This window comes from Triplophysa dalaica, chromosome 16, assembly GCF_015846415.1.
Source record: "Triplophysa dalaica isolate WHDGS20190420 chromosome 16, ASM1584641v1, whole genome shotgun sequence".
NCBI lineage: Eukaryota > Metazoa > Chordata > Actinopteri > Cypriniformes > Nemacheilidae > Triplophysa > Triplophysa dalaica.
This window is the reverse complement of record NC_079557.1, coordinates 1,957,031-1,973,984: the sequence shown is the minus strand read 5'-3', so window position 1 is coordinate 1,973,984 and position 16,954 is coordinate 1,957,031. Positions and strand designations below refer to the sequence as shown.

Sequence of the window (16,954 nt, the reverse complement as noted above, 5' to 3'; positions counted from 1 at the left end):
TGAATTATAAAATTCACTCTTCATTATTCCTTGAGTGATATCTGTTCAAACCATATGTTTATTTATATTTCATGAAATAGCTGCATAGTTTTTTCTAACGTAATTTCGACAATATTTTATGTTAACTCTAAATAATATTTTCCACTTATTTTCACTGTAATATTTATCTGATGCTCTAAGTGCCGCTGTTGGTCAGTGTGTGCAGGTTTAAAATTAAATGCTTGTTTTAGATCCTCCTCCAGTTTCTGACATCATAGTCTTGCAGAATATCTCTCATTTCAGACGGACTCTTTGTGTACGGACGCATCGACACTTTAACGTCCTGTATTTTGACAGGTTTTATTTATTTCAACTTTTGTTTTGTTTTGTTTAGGTCTTTGCCAATTTTTTTATATCAAAATAGAAGATTGGAATATGTTTCACCTTTGTTTTATTAAATACCAACGAGTGGCATATTCGACATGGATTGCATCATGGCTAATGCAGCATCTAATGCTGTGCATCTTTGTCATGGCCGTTGCGCACGGGCAGGTCCGTTATTCTATTCCAGAGGAGATGACAAAGGGCTCATTGGTTGGAAATATCGTTCAGGATCTTGGTTTGGACAATAAGAGACTGAAATCTGGTCGAGCGCGGATCTTTACGGAGGACAGTCGTGAGTACATCGGTCTGAATGTGGATAAAGGGACTCTAATAGTGAAAGAGAGGATAGACAGAGAGGAGCTGTGCGCGCAAGTGTCTCCCTGCTCCTTACATTTTCAGATAATTGTAGAAAACCCAATGGAGCTACACAGAATCGATGTCGAAATATTAGATATAAATGACCATGCTCCTGTTTTTACTAGAAAAGAGATAAACTTTCAGATAAGCGAGCTGGCGGTTGCCGGAGCTCGCTTTTCCTTAGACAGCGCTCACGATCCTGATGTGGGTTTGAATGCGATTCAGAAATATACTCTGACCACAACTAATTATTTTACATTGAAAGAACTGTCGCGTTCTGATGGTACAAAATATGTTGAGATGGTATTGCAGTCGCCCTTAGATAGAGAGCAAGAGGAGGAACTTAAATTAACATTGACTGCATTTGACGGAGGAAGCCCTCAAAAATCTGGAACAGTTAAGATTAGCGTCACAGTAATTGATGCAAACGACAATACACCGGAATTTAGCCAGTCCGTGTACAGAATTTCTTTTGAAGAAAATGCACCGATAGGTAAAGTGGTGTTAACTGTAAGTGCTACAGATAAAGACAAAGGATCAAATGGGGAAGTGACTTATTCGTTTTCACAGAGCTCTGGGAAAGATTTAGACCTTTTTAGAATTGATTCTAACAGTGGAAACATTTACGTTAACGGGCTGTTGGACTTTGAAAGGTCAAAACAATATGAACTGAATCTTGAGGCAATGGATAAGGGTGGACTAACAGACAATAGTAAGGTGCTCATTGAATTGACTGACGTTAATGACAACGCACCTGTCATCAGCATTATATCATTTTCCAGCCCCATTCCAGAAAACTGCGCTCCTGACACGATGATTGCAATGCTCAACATCAAAGATACAGACTCTGGTAAAAACGGCCAAATAAAATGCTCCGTGAATTCAGATTTGCCTTTTCGCATCAAACCATCATCCGCAAATTTCTACACGTTGGTTACTGATGAGCTTTTAGACCGTGAGAAAATATCTGAATATAATATAACAATAACTGCTACCGATGAAGGCTCACCCTCTTTTTCCACTAGTAAAACCTTAAATCTTAAAATCTCTGATGTCAATGACAACGCCCCTGCTTTTCAGCGTCAGTCTTACACCGCATATGTGATGGAAAATAATTCACCCGGAGTCTCCGTTTTATCTGTTAGAGCGCATGACAAAGATTCTGGTAATAATGCGCGCGTTTCATATTTTCTAGAGGATATTCTTGTGAACGGCGTTTCTGCTTCAACGTATATTTCAGTAAATGCAGAGAGCGGAGAAATGAATGCAGTTCGTTCTTTCGATTATGAACAAACAAAAGAATTTAGCGTCCGCGTAAAAGCGCAAGACGGAGGAAACCCTCCTCTGAGCAGCAATGTGAGTTTTAAAATAATAATTCAGGATCAAAATGACAACGCGCCTCAGGTTTTGTATCCGGTCCAGTCTGGTGGTTCTGTGATGGCTGAAATAGTGCCTCGTTCGGCTGATGTGGGTTATCTGGTCACTAAAGTGGTCGCTGTTGATGTGGACTCTGGACAGAATGCCTGGCTCTCATATAAACTGCAGAAAGCCACAGACAGGGCGCTGTTTGAAGTGGGTTTACAGAATGGTGAAATAAGAACTGTGCGTCAGGTGACAGATAAAGATGCTGTGAAACAAAGACTCACTGTTGTAGTGGAGGACAACGGACAGCCCTCTCGTTCAGCTACAGTCAATGTTAACGTGGCGCTGGCGGACAGCTTCCCTGAAGTGCTCTCGGAGTTCACAGACTTTACGCACGACAAGGAATACAACGACAACCTGACTTTTTATCTAGTCTTGGCTCTGGCCGTGGTTTCATTTCTCTTTATCGTGTCTATCATCGCCATACTGTCAGTTAAATGCTACAGATGGAGACGAGAACGGATGTTTTACGAATCTGGAGCGAATCTCCCAGTTATTCCGTATTATCCGCCCCTTTACGCAGACGGAACCGGGACTTTAAAGCAAGTGTTTAATTACGAGATGTGCGGAACATCTGACTCCAGAAAAAGTGATCTAAAATTTGTGCGGCCCTGCAGTGAGAGCATCGTTAGTCTGGACGCAGGAGGAACACAGACACTGCAATACATCCAGGATAATAAAGACATATGCAGAGAGGTGAGGCATATTAGACGAGTTTGTGGCACTCACACGCACGCATTAGTTGTATTATTTGTCTACGTTTTAATGCTGCAATTTTAGTTAAAACCTGTTTAAATACACACATGCATTTCAGACAATCCCCTTTATCCAAAGCGACTTGCAGTGCATTCATACTTAAAATGTTGTGTGTGATCTATCAGACTCTAACTCCTGACCTCTGCGTGGCTAACACATAGCTCTAAAAATTGAGCTAGAGGAGCACATTGGACATTGGAATATACTGAATTTTACGCATTTTACTCTTTACTCTTTTACTCTTGCATTTTACACTTTTCTTATGCATTTCTCCATATTTCCTTAAATTACCCCCCCATTTTATATCTGACTGCTGTGCGTAATTTATTTTTGTTGTGTGTTTTGTAAAGGTTTGACCTTTGCGCCTGTCTCCATAAATGTCATATTGCCAAAATGCACTATGGAAAAGTACACTCACCTAAAGGATTATTAGGAACACCTGTTCTATTTCTCATTAATGCAATTATGGTGGTGGTGTAATGGTGTGGGGGATGTTTTCTTGGCACACTTTAGGCCCCTTAGTGCCAATTGGGCATCGTTTAAATGCCACGGCCTACCTGAGCATTGTTTCTGACCATGTCCATCCCTTTATGACCACCATGTACCCATCCTCTGATGGCTACTTCCAGCAGGATAATGCACCATGTCACAAAGCTCCAATCATTTCAAATTGGTTTATTGAACATGACAATGAGTTCACTGTACTAAAATGCCCCCACAGTCACCAGATCTCAACCCAATAGAGCATCTTTGGAAAGTGGTGGAACGGGAGCTTCGTGCATCCGTCAAATCTCCATCAACTGCAAGATGCTATCCTATCAATATGGGCCAACATTTCTAAAGAATGCTTTCAGCACCTTGTTGAATCAACGCCACGTAGAATTAAGGCAGTTCTGAAGGCGAAAGGCGAAAGGGGGTCAAACAAAGTATTAGTATGGTGTTCCTAATAATCCTTTAGGTGAGTGTATATTGCCGTTCTAAAACTGAACCCTAAGCGTCGCTGTTGTTTGATGGGGTTGTAATTTCTGGTTTAATTCATGATACACGCCTTCACTTTTCCAGACCATTCGCGCATGTAAGTGTTGTATACCTCTAGTACAAAAGGGTGCGCACAGCAACATCTGAATGACGCTTCTAATTATACCCTTGCTTTAGTTCATTTTTCGTACTTCAAAATTATATATTTTAAGACTTTTTTATATCATTTTAAAGAAAAAAATCGACGCTCAGCATGAGAAGACCGAATTGTAATTCTGTATGGCAGTCGTGTGTGCTACTGCTCTTTGGACATTTCCTCTATGGCGTGTACGGGCAGGTCCGTTATTCTGTACCAGAGGAGATGGCGCCTGGCTCATTCGTCGGAGATATCATTAAAGATCTGGGTCTTGATCCTAAAAGGCTGACCGCGGGTAAAGCACGGATCTTTTCAGCCGGTGGCCGGGAATATGTCGAGCTGGACCGAGAAAAGGGGCACATCGTCATTAAGGAGAGAATTAACCGGGAGCTTTTGTGCGCTGGTGTTGCATCTGCATGCAGCCTGAGCTTTGAAGTCATCTTAGAAAACCCTATCGAGCTCTATCGCATCACCGTAGAAATATTAGATGTTAACGACAACAGTCCTGCATTTTCAAGAGGTGAAATTACATTAGAGATCAGCGAGTCTGCTTCAACCGGAGCGCGCTTTACCGTGGACAGCGCAGTTGATCCTGACGTTGGCATTAATAGTATTCAAAGTTACTCAGTTCACCCGACAAATCATTTTACTTTAAAGACGCAAAGTCGGTCAGGCAGCGGTAAAAACGTCGAGCTTGTTTTGCAAACGCCTTTAGACAGAGAAAAACAGGAACATTTGTATTTAACCATAACTGCAACAGACGGAGGAAATCCGAAACGCTCCGGCACGGTAAAAATCCATATTATTGTTTTAGATAACAACGATAACGCACCTGTGTTCCAAAAGGACACATACAGAATATCTGTACCCGAAAACTCTGCAAAGGGATCGTTACTGGTTATTGCAAATGCATCTGATGCAGATACAATCTCAAATGGACAAATTGGTTATTATGTCGAACACACCACTCCCAAAATTCGAGACTTGTTCTCTGTCGATCCCTCCACTGGTGAAATAAGGCTGATAGGTGACCTCGATTTTGAAGAATCTGCTATTTATGAGTTTAAAATTCAAGCTAAAGATCAGGGGGGTTTATCTGACTCCTCTGATGTGATAGTCGAGGTTACAGACGTAAATGATAATGCACCAAAAATGACGCTCATGTCTTTTTCAAATGCAATACCCGAAAATTCACCGCCTGGTACCGTTGTAGCTATGATAAATATACAAGATAGCGACTCTGAAGAAAATGGAAAGGTTATCTGTTCCATCGACAGAAGCCTCCCATTCAAAATCGACTCCTCTCTGACTAATTATTACAGTTTAGTCACTGACTCCGAGCTGGACAGAGAGGATACAGGAGAATATAACATCACTGTAACAGCTACTGATAGTGGCCGTCCGCCTTTGTTTAGTAAAAAGACGCTGAACGTCAAGATCACCGATGTAAATGATCACGCACCTCAGTTTGAGCAAGAATTGTATAATGCGTATGTGATGGAGAACAATTCCCCGTCTCTATCTTTGTTCAGTGTAAAAGCTCACGACGCAGATTTGGGTGCGAACGCGCGAGTCTCCTACTTTATTTTGGAAAACGATTTGAATGCCTCACCACTTTCATCCTTAGTTTCTATTAACTCTGATAGTGGAGCCGTTTATGCGACGAAATCCTTTGATTACGAGCAATTAAAATCGTTTACGATCATAGTGAAAGCGCAAGATGGAGGATCACCTTCTCTCAGCAGCAACATGAGTGTAACAATAATCATTCAGGATCAGAATGACAACGCGCCTCAGGTTCTGTATCCGGTCAAGTCTGGTGGTTCTGTGGTGGCTGAAATAGTGCCTCGTTCGGCTGATGTGGGTTATCTGGTCACTAAAGTGGTCGCTGTTGATGTGGACTCTGGACAGAATGCCTGGCTCTCATATAAACTGCAGAAAGCCACAGACAGGGCGCTGTTTGAAGTAGGTTTACAAAATGGAGAAATAAGAACTGTGCGTCAGGTGACAGACAAAGATGCTGTTAAACAAAGACTCACTGTTGTAGTGGAGGACAACGGACAGCCCTCTCGTTCAGCTACAGTCAATGTTAACGTGGCGCTGGCGGACAGCTTCCCTGAAGTGCTCTCGGAGTTCACTGACGTTACGCACGACAAGGAATACAACGATAACCTGACTTTTTATCTAGTCTTGGCTCTGGCCGTGGTTTCGTTTCTCTTTATCGTGTCAATCATCGCCATACTGTCAGTCAAATGCTACAGATGGAGACGCGAGCGGATGTTTTTGAAATCTGGCGCGAATCTTCCAGTTATTCCGTATTATCCGCCCCTTTACGCAGACGTAGGGGGCACAGGAACTTTGAAGCACTTGTACAGTTATGATGTGTGTGGCACAACTGACTCTAGAAAGAGTGATCTAAAGTTCTTGCGGCCCGCCAGCCAAAGTGTTTTAAACGTTGATTTTAGTGGCACGAGAACTGTCCCCAAACAAAACAGGAACACAGAAGGACTGGATGTTAGTGCAGAGGTGAGGAGCTTAACTTTTACAGTGGCCTGATACAGTATACCATGGTTACATTTAATATTGCTGAAGGTCCGTTGGGGAAAAACACATCAAAACAAGTGCTATCTTGGAAGCTACTTTGGAACAATGCACATTGTGAAAAGCTCTATATAAATAATCTTGAATTGAATATCAAGCAATGAAGCTAGAGCTTTATTTCACTTCTCAGTTTTTTGTTGTTGCAATGATTAAAGCAAGTGGAGTGAATGTGATTTTAAGTGGTTTTAACATGTTTTAGTTTTAACACAAAGGTATTTATCTCTGTTCATGTTAAAATATGCCATTACAGTGACCATTGTACTACTGAATCCAGTTACATTCACTCATTTTAGTGCCTTGAAGGTCCAAATATTTTTGGGATGACTGTTTATTCATATTTATTAGAGCTTTTAATTGTTGGCAGTGAGATTTAAAGTCAGGTAATAACGTGTAACACTTGTGTAGAATGTAGCATTTGTTTTTCAGGAGGAGAATTGTAAATCTGACCTCACAGACCGCAATGCATAGGGGGAGGAGCAGTGGGGGGGATAATGCAGCAGGATCATGTGATAGCCAAACAGTGTTAATGGACAGGACACCAGATATAAAGAGATTTGAGGTTCAGTGGAGGATGATGCTGCAGAAATTCAGCACAGTTTTGCTTGCTTATTGACCCACTTACTGATACACACACAGACACATCCTGTACATTCTGTAAACACACAAATAAAGTAGAAAAGGCGAGTATTTAATGCTAACCAGACCTTTGGATAGAATATGGATCTATAGACAGTCACAGCATGCACACAGAATATCTAGACTACATGTGAAACCCCTGCTGTGCGATGCTGGCAGCCATTTTGAACAGAACGGTTTTATCCCTCTATCTGTGCAGCCCTGTGACTGAAGACAAAACAGAGGTTCAGAACATAAGACGCATTCAGACGAATCAGTAACTGAGAGAATGACTGCAGTGCATGAATACAGAACGGAGGAGAAGGGTGGATAGGCTTGTAAATGAGGGATATGATTTTCTTCCGTGTTGTGAGATTGTAATGACTGATATACAGATGCAAAGGCCTGAGACCACCAATGTAGTGCATTTGTTTTGTTTTTTTCCGATTTCTACTAAAAAATGTAAGGGAATTTTTAAATCTTTTTGTATTTTTGCAAAACCAGCAGTGTCTTGGGATGTTTTCAGAGCATCATTTGTGTGTTTCAGTGAATACAGAATTGTCTGGTCTTTTGATTGCAGACTTTTGTACATAGGGAAAAATCTTAAAAATGAATGGTAGGTTTTCACAATCCTGAGAGGCTCGGACATTTTTTCATATAACGGAAGTGAGATGGTTTATGTACATCAACGAGTAGCTTGTTGAGTTTCTCAGCCCCACAGGTATCTTTTTATAGACTCATTATGAGCTTTATATCCTGATGCTTGTGTATCTGAATGAGTCTCATTAAATGCTAAACACGTGTGGATGTCACATGTGCAGCTCACTTTATTGAAAAAGCAAACACTGATTTTAGCAGCGCACAGTGTGTGTCACAGGACATGCAACATTTTGTTAACGTGGACCGTTTTAGCATCATTTTTCTAATATCGTGTTTGTGCCAAATAGAACTGTACCCACACAATCTAAGGAGAACCTCATTCCTCATCAGTTTGTTTCATTTTTTGTATCCGTATAGAGTTGGAAAACATACACGTGCATGTATGAATCATGCGTGTTTAGAGGAAACGATGAAGCCAGATGAAGACAAATCTTTATTGATTGTGTGTGTGTGTGTCTTTCTAGCTTGTGACCGTGTGAACCCTCGACCTCAATTTCTATAATCTTCAGTTCCTGCACTGATGTGCACATGTTCTTTAATGTACATCATAAATCCACAAGCTACTAAACTTTGTTTTCCTCAGCCATCACCTGAAATGAACTTTCTCACTTCAAAGCATTCTTCGTTGATGGATTGCTGCTGTCTTAAGTCCTTAGTGCTAACGATAAGTCCATCAAAAGATTAACATGCTTACACTTTAGTAAATATGCTAGATTTATGGTGTAAATTAGGTTTAACAGAATAGGAAGCCATGTGACATGTTCTTGTAAAAAGTGAAATTCTGTAAATTAATTTATGTTGACTAATGCAAAAGTTTCTGATTTATCTTCTTTGGTCCTTCTTAGGAAATCCCTTCTCTTGAGCTCTGTGCACACATGTGAGTCTCATAGCAGATTAATGCAGGATGATGGTCTCTGATTCATAGACGAACGTGATGGTTTTGACTCGAGTCCCTCTCATACACAGATGAATCAGTTGTCGTACACCAGCGTGGTGGTGTGGGCTTCTTTGTTTAATGATCTTTGTTAGTTTGTATCTATTGTTTAATGTGTGTTTGTGTCCCCATTGTGGTCATGCGGCATGTTGATCATCTGAAGGGATTAAATTGGGTTTATCAAGGCCAGTGAGACACACACACACACGTGCAGGGACCTGTTCTCTCAGACAGACAGTAAAAACACACAGTCAAAGCCATTGTATTCATTCTACTTGCTTGTTTGTACTATATTTGTTTCTGCTAACCTAACAAAGGTTTAGATGGAGAATATATGCGAATGTTAATAAAATAGGTTCAAACTTAATAAAAATGTAAACGAATGGCTCTTACATCTTCAGGATGGCTCGTGTTGTGTGTTTTACTGTAATGTGTTATTTTATACCGCTTAAACATCATGGATGAAAAGATTTGAATTATAAAATGTGTAGACGACTTTTTCCCTTCTCATTACCGGTACAGGATGTCTTCCACATTTAAAGAAATTATACACGTATACCATAACATAATTCATTAATGTCTTATTATGTATGGTTAATAAAACTTGCTATGGCATCATGGCTTCGCTTGTTTTTAGCATAACATGATTTGAGATTGATTAATGATAATTTTTAAGGCCTTTTTTGTAAAAAACAAACAGTTGTGTTAAACTGTCAGTAATAGTTTTTAAAATGTTTGTCTTTAAACATGTCATATCTTGTTTTAAATGAATATAGAGGGAATTTGTTGAAACAAGTGTTTTTAGGAAAATCCACGTGTTTGACATCTTAAAACCAAGATTTCGTGAGAATCTCCTATTTGTTGCTTATATATTGGCACCTTTATCTTTCTGTTTGACTTTTGTGAATCATTTCTGGGCCAGTAATCTAACATTGTATTGTTTTATTCATGGTCTGTATTGTGGAATGAAGTACTGTCTACAGTCTATACAAGAGAAGCTGTCCTCTCCTATTTCCTTCCATCCCGTCTCTCCTCTTTGCCCTCCCCCTCTCCTCCTGCACCTCTCTGCTTCTCTTCCTCCCCCTCTCCTGCACTTTCTGATGTCTTTGTGGATGAGATTGATGTGCCAAATCGGCAAATGGGAGAAACGCACCAAAACGATCAAGCTTAACATTGTTTAAATACTAAATGAATATATATGAGGATATTTCCATCTTTGTTCTGTAACAAGTGCTGCTTTTAACAGGACGTGTGTTTTTTTTTGTATATAAAGGATATAGAAGGGTAGATTTATAGAAGGATAAATGCGATTTGCATGTTCTTACATACTTCTGCTTTCTCTCCTTGTTGCTTTCTTCGTCTTGTGGCCTGTTTTTATCCCTCAGTGGGATGGTGTTGCCACGGCAACAAGCTGACTCACAGGCAGGGCTGTACCATTATGCTTGAGTCCACAGGGGAGCAGTGAAAGGTTCTGGTTTGGATGTGATGTAGTGAGATACTGCTTAAAGGGCTTGTCACCCCTGTCATAGATGTTGGAATGTAGTGGCTGTAAATTCTGGGTTAATGTGATGGGGGAAGGGAGAACAGTGTGTGTACTGTGTTGTCAAAATCAAGGTTATATCATTAAAGCTGGAGTTATGTAACTGGTCAAATCTTTCCCCCATATTTATGTTGTGCTGTAAACATGTTTCAAAATTGGGAAATGGTTTATTTAAAAAAAATTGTATGATTACACTACATTTCCATCTATTTGAGGCTGTGTGCGTGTGCGCATGCATGTGTGTGGAGTGAAATGATGGCTGTGTTTGTGTTGTATGGAGGATGTGTGAATTATAAATATCTGATCAAAAATGTATTTACAGTATCTGCTCTTCATCAAAGGTGCTTGATTTTTTTTCTGAACACATTGATGATTTCTTTCTATCATGTTCTCCTCCTTTTCTCGTTTCACACATGTATTTCTGTTCTTGTTTAAGTGTGCTAGAGATCTTATTATGGTGTGATTTTGGGTAAGTATCCGAGGTTCCACACAAATTTTCTGCGTCAGTCTAATGAAATCTTTTTTTCTTCTTTTCCATGTCGCTCCTGCCATTATTTTCTTCACCTGGTGCTCATCTTCTGATTGAAACCTGTATCCACAAATCAAGGTAAGAGAAACTCTATGAATGCATATTTATATACAATCATTCCACATTTTGGTGTTTATCTTTTCCCTTAAGTATTTTTCATGATTTTAACTCTGGAAGTCATATGTCTGAATCTTTCAAATGAGTTTGGCGGAGAGCAATATTATGTACCTGTCCAACATATTAATTTCTTTCATCACAAACAAAAAATGAACTAAACACTTTCTTGAAAAGAATAACCTGATGAGAAAACAGCCAATAAGAGCTCAGAATATACAGTATGGAACTCTTAGGGATAGTTTCCTCCTGTACAGGACTTAAGACTAAAGTAAATTAAAACATCTTGCATTGGTGTATCTTAAAATACGAAATATGCCAGTGCCATTATTTTTTCTCAGAAGTAATGATTTTTTTGGTAAGGCATGTTTTTAAAACCTACTTAATTGTTTTTATTCAACTAAGGGCTAGTCCTGGCTTATCTTGCCCAGGACACTGACGGTCCCGTTCGTTTATAAAAAAGTAACTCAGGGTGAGACCTTAAGAAGCTGATAAAACATTTTGAGAGAACATTTCTGCAAATTCTTCGAAGAAGACAATAAAATATAATAACAATTTTGATTTTTTTTTGTCAAAATATAGTTCCTGTAGTCATTTGTGTGATTCCATAGTTTTGTCGAGTTTACTATTTTGTGAAAAAAGTATGAATACAGAAAAAAGTGACCCTAACGTTGTTGGGTAAATTACCATATTTTATATCCAGCTTGTTGACATATGTTCTTCATAATATTTGTAATACTAGATCAACAGAAAGTACCTCAGTTGCTGATGACTTGTACAGAGTTAAATAGATCTGCCTTTTGCCCGTATGTGTGGAACGAGTGTCAAAGTGTCCTACATATGGAATCTAACATCTCGTGCTTCGTTTAAAAACATCTAAAAATGTGTTTTTATGGAATAGTGTACTATGTGTTAACAGCTGATCGGGTTTTTTTTTTGTTTCTAAGATTTTTTTATGCTCCCTGTCTGCGCTTTTTTGGTGATATGTGTTTTTTTTTGTAATCTTTGTGATTTGCTGCCTATCTTGACCAGGACTCTCTGGTGGAAGAGATATTGTATCTCAACGGGACCTTCCTGGTTAAAAAAAATAAATAAACAAAAGAAATAAAATGCTAAATGACCCTAAATGAATGATAGTGTTTAGTTCTGTATTCTATATCCCTTTCCCTCTATTTGTACTTTACATTAGGTTGCAAAATGGCCGGTGCTGTTGAATGCAGGATATAAAGTGTTTCTGTTATTTTAATTCTGTTGGAATAGAACAATTCTGAAATACTGTTTGGTACAAGCTTTATGTTTGTAAAGAGAGATTATCTGGTTAATTCGATGCTGGCTGTATTACAAATGCAGTAGTTTTGTAGCGCTGTCCACCATAGTGGTGCTGAAACGGGCTCTTTACGCGCCTCACTCTGTATGCGTCAGTCTCTCTCTCTCTTTCTCTCTCTCCCCTCTCTCTCTCTCTCTCTCTCTCTCTCTCACCCTCCCTCTCTTCCTCTGTCTGTTCGTTTTTTTCTTAATGTAGAACAATCCTTCCGATTTTAAATTCGTCACGTACTGCATTTAGCATTTATACATATAAACTTGTAATTTGTGATTTCCCTTTTTGGGTGCTCCTTTGTCAATATTTTCGAAGTTGTTTGTTTGTTTCTTTTGTGTGTTTTCTATGCGCTTATACGGTGTGCCGTTTACGAGCCCCTCCCCTCAAGCTGATTAAAACTGTTTTTTCGAGGAGCGCTGCAGATCATGCAGTTCGCCACAAGGCGGCAGTAATGATAACACACGTGTGTGCGTGAGTCACACTATGGTTGTTTATCCTTTATTTTAAAGTAATAAATGAGATAAAAATCATTCATTTAATTTTCTTAATATTATTTAAAAAATTCCACACCTTTTCCGGATAAACTTTACATTCCAATCTTTGAAAATAAATAGAAAAATATTAAATATGTCTATCCTTTAAAATCAGAGAAACATTTTTATTTACTTTTTCAGTTTGAACTTTTTTAACATTAAAACTCTTCTGTACTTCTTTCTCCGTTGTTTAACTCCTCCTCCTGCTAAACAAAGTTTTGTAATGTGTACTGAGTTACTGTTGCCTTTTATAGCACTATATGACCTCATTTGTAAGTCTAACAATGTAAATATGTGGAATTAAATTAAGTACAAATATATATTTTATTCAAAATTAATTAATTTAGTTTTTAGTAATTCATATTTTAGTAATATTTTAGTTTGTAATAAATTAAAATAAAATAATGTACGAAACGTTTATCTAAATTAATAAAAGATCAATCTCAGAAACACGTTTTATGTAATGTACTGAATGTAAATAGTACTTTCTGTAAATTGTTTATTTAAAAAGGAAACAACAGAAACAAGAAAATATTAATTATTGCATTTTTAATATTATTTTTATTTATTAACATAATTGTGAAAACATTGTCAATGAATGGTAACCCATGTTTGAAGTGTCCTTTGGGTAGTGATCACACACTTGGAGCATTATCACTGGAGCACCCATTTGAAAGGTGCCTTGCTCAAGGGCACCTTATTTTTTCCCCTTCCGGGTCACTGAATTATCCTGTGCCTGTTTCTAGTTATACTTTCCAAACCATTTGAGCACGACTGACCCAAAAAATGTTGTCAGAAGTGGGATTCGAACCCACGCCTCCAGGGGAGACTACGACCTGAACGTAGCGCCTTAGACCGCTCGGCCATCCTGACAGTGGCATGGCTCTCCATTGCAGAAATTTTTCCACATGTGAAATAACGTAGTGATGATTGTGTTTAGATGTATATTTGTAAAGATTTGTGACATTTGATTCCAAACAGTTTCAATGGATAAATATATGCTGACGCTTCCATAGAATTTGCGCCGCCTAGTGGGTTGTTACTGAAGTAACTTACACTGGACATGTATATACTGTCTTTAAATCTATCCTTACGCATCCCTTAAATGGTTTATCACCTTAAAATGTCTAATTGACTTTTTATTGCCATTGAATCTTACTCTTCAGTAAACATTTTAGTCGTCTTGAGGTCTGTTGCTGTGTTTACAAATTGTCAGCGTTCCTGTGAGTCTCTAATGGTTTTTATCGGGGCTCGTAAATATTTTAAACCACACGGAATCACATGTGTGCCAGAAACAGGTCGACTTCAGCTCGGAAAGTTCATTCGCTTTTTCTCTTGGAGTGCATGGATGTGTGTGTGTGTTTTAGTGTGTGCGCCTCTTTTTGTGGCTCAGTCTCCGCCCTGTTGCGCAGCAGAGGCGCAGCTAATTCAGGGAGTTTTGGAGAGGAGCTGGATGGGAGAATGTTTTTTTTTACCTCTCTTGTGATTTACCGAAAAGTTTACAGGCAACATGAATTATTTTAAAGTTTTTCCAACACTCCTCGCAGATCGGATTACTTTACGCACGACATGGTAGCGTCGCTTTAACGATAATATGGATTCGATAAGGCGAAAAAGTTGAAACTTTGTTTCCCCGGATCGCGCACAATGGAGTGGAGGCGCTCGTGGCCCGTGCTCTGCCTTGCGGTCTCCCTCATTTTCCCCTCGAGCGCGTCCGGTGAGCTTCGGTACTCGGCACCAGAGGAGCTGAAACCGGGGTCCGTCGTTGGTATGGTGGCGAGAGATTTGGGTCTCAGTGTTTCGAGGATTACCGAACGAAGTCTTCAGGTCGTGTCGGAATCTAACGCGCAATATTTCGAAGTGAATCCATCTAACGGTGCATTAGTTATTAGAGAGACTATTGATAGGGAGCGCATATGCGCGTTGAATTCAGCGTGTTCTTTGCACCTTCAAATTCTTCTTCAACACCCTTTAGAAATCCACCGAGTTCTAGTTGAGATCGAGGATGTAAATGACAACGCACCGCAGTTTCCAAATGGAAATTCATCACTGGAGATATCAGAGGCGGCCGCTCCGGGAACGCGGTTCCGCTTGGAGAGCGCGCAGGATCCTGATGTAGGAATGAATTCCCTGCGCACGTTCAGTCTTTCCCCTAGCGAACATTTTGTTTTAAAAGTTGAGACTAAAAGCGACGGTAGTAAATTTCCAGAGCTCGTCTTGGAAAAGGCTGTGGACCGTGAGAAGCAGGCCGCGTTTCGCCTTTTGCTTACGGCCGTGGACGGAGGACAGCCGGAGAAATCCGGGACCACTGTCCTGCTTATAAAAATTCTGGATGTGAATGACAATGCACCTGTGTTTGACGAGCAGGTGAAAAGAGTCAGTCTTTTGGAAAACTCTCCTCCAGGAACGCTGGTGACAAAACTCAACGCCACTGATTTGGACTCTGGCGCGAATGGTAAAATATCTTATATATTCGGTAAATACACTCCAGACAGAATATTGAAAACGTTCAGTGTGGATTCTAAATCGGGGGAAATCCGTGTTGTGGGGGATGTGGATTATGAGGAAGCAAATATGTATGACATCACAGTTCAGGCCAGGGATGGAGGCTCTCCAGCTATGGAGGGCTCATGCAACATCAAGGTGGAAATAATTGACGTGAACGATAATGCTCCAGAGGTGACGTTAACCTCTCTCACCAGCCCCATCCAGGAGGATGCTGACATCGGCACTGTCATTGCTTTAATCAGTGCAACCGATTTAGATTCTCAAGCCAACGGAAAGGTAACGCTCAAAGTTTCTCCAGGACTTCCGTTTAAACTCAAATCCGCCTTTGGCGAACACTACACGCTTGTTATTGATGGGCGTCTAGACAGAGAAGCTATTGATGAATACACTGTTGTTGTCACGGCGACCGACTCTGGCTCTCCTTCACTGTCCTCTCAGAAGACATTTGCGGTTTGTCTGTCTGATGTGAACGACAATGCTCCAGTGTTTTCACAGAACTCTTATTCAGTGGATGTGGCTGAGAATAACAGCCCTGGTACCCCGATAGTGAGCATCTCCGCGTCAGACCCAGATGTGGGCGATAACGCCCGCCTGTCCTACTCCATCTTACCCTCCACCGTCCACAGCAGTCCCATCTCCTCGTACGTCTATATAAGCCCCGAGAACGGGAACGTCTTCACAATGCGCTCGCTGGACTACGAGCAGATGAACACGTTCAAGATTGAGGTTCAGGTACGTGATGCTGGAACGCCGCCGCAGACGTCTAACGTAACCGTCCACGTTTTTGTGGTCGACCTGAATGACAACGCACCTGTCATCCTTTACCCGGCGCATTCTGAAGACGCTGGGCTTCAGCTGACCGTACCGCACTCCGCCCCCATCGGGCATCGCGTGAATAAGATCGTCGCTGTGGATGCCGACAGTGGCCACAACGCCTGGCTGTTCTACAGCATCGCCCCAGGAGACGACTCATCGCTGTTTAACATCGACGTGCACTCAGGTGAGCTACGCATCGCACAGAAACTCGTGGACGATGACTCTGGTGACCATACTCAGCAGGCCTACAGTTTCACAGTGGTGGTGCGGGACAACGGCCAGCCGGCAATGTCCACCAGCGTTTTGGTTACGGTTAGAGAGGAGGAGAAGAGCGCAGACAAATCCACAGACATCCGTACGACCACATTCTCACGTAAGGGGACGGGAATGACGGATGTAAGCCTGTATCTCATCATCTCGCTGGGTTGTGTGACACTAGTGTCTCTTCTGACCATGGCGGTGCTTTTGGTACGATGCGTCAGGCACAAAGGCTGCTCCACGTGCTGCTACTCCAGGACGGGCATCCGTTCCAGGCACGGCTATCAGCATAGAGCCCCTAAGGACCTTCACCTCCAGCTTAACACCGATGGGCCCATTAGGTATATGGAGGTGGTGGGAGGACCTCAGGAAGCTCACACACGGACCTACAGGCCATGCTATTCGACCCTGTCCAGCAGGAGTGACTTTGTGTTTGTCAAGACTCCCATGTTGAGTCATAACAACACACTTAATATGACTTTGACAAGGAAGCACTTAATGAACTCAGGCAATGAG

The 16,954-nt window shown here is 40.8% G+C and overlaps 1 protein-coding gene and 1 non-coding gene across 27 annotated transcripts in view; one reads left to right on the top strand and one right to left on the bottom strand.

Annotated features, from left to right (window-relative positions):
* LOC130437735 (protocadherin gamma-A11-like) overlaps window positions 1-16,954 on the top strand; it is a 143,876-nt gene that overhangs the window by 114,317 nt on the left and 12,605 nt on the right. The window contains exon 2 of one of the 26 annotated variants that reach the window (XM_056769290.1): window positions 374-530. The exons of 22 other annotated variants lie outside the window; for them this stretch is intronic. In XM_056769290.1, the coding sequence (XP_056625268.1) occupies window positions 374-403 (30 nt within the window). In that variant the 3' untranslated portion in view covers window positions 404-530. Of the gene's footprint in view, window positions 1-51; window positions 2,839-3,313; window positions 6,539-14,237 lie in introns of those variants that run through there. 3 more of the 26 variants (XM_056769271.1, XM_056769280.1, XM_056769263.1) reach the window with 3 other exon arrangements.
* Window positions 13,647-13,729, bottom strand: trnal-cag (transfer RNA leucine (anticodon CAG)). Its single transcript has one exon. It is a non-coding gene; the product is annotated as a tRNA-Leu (tRNA).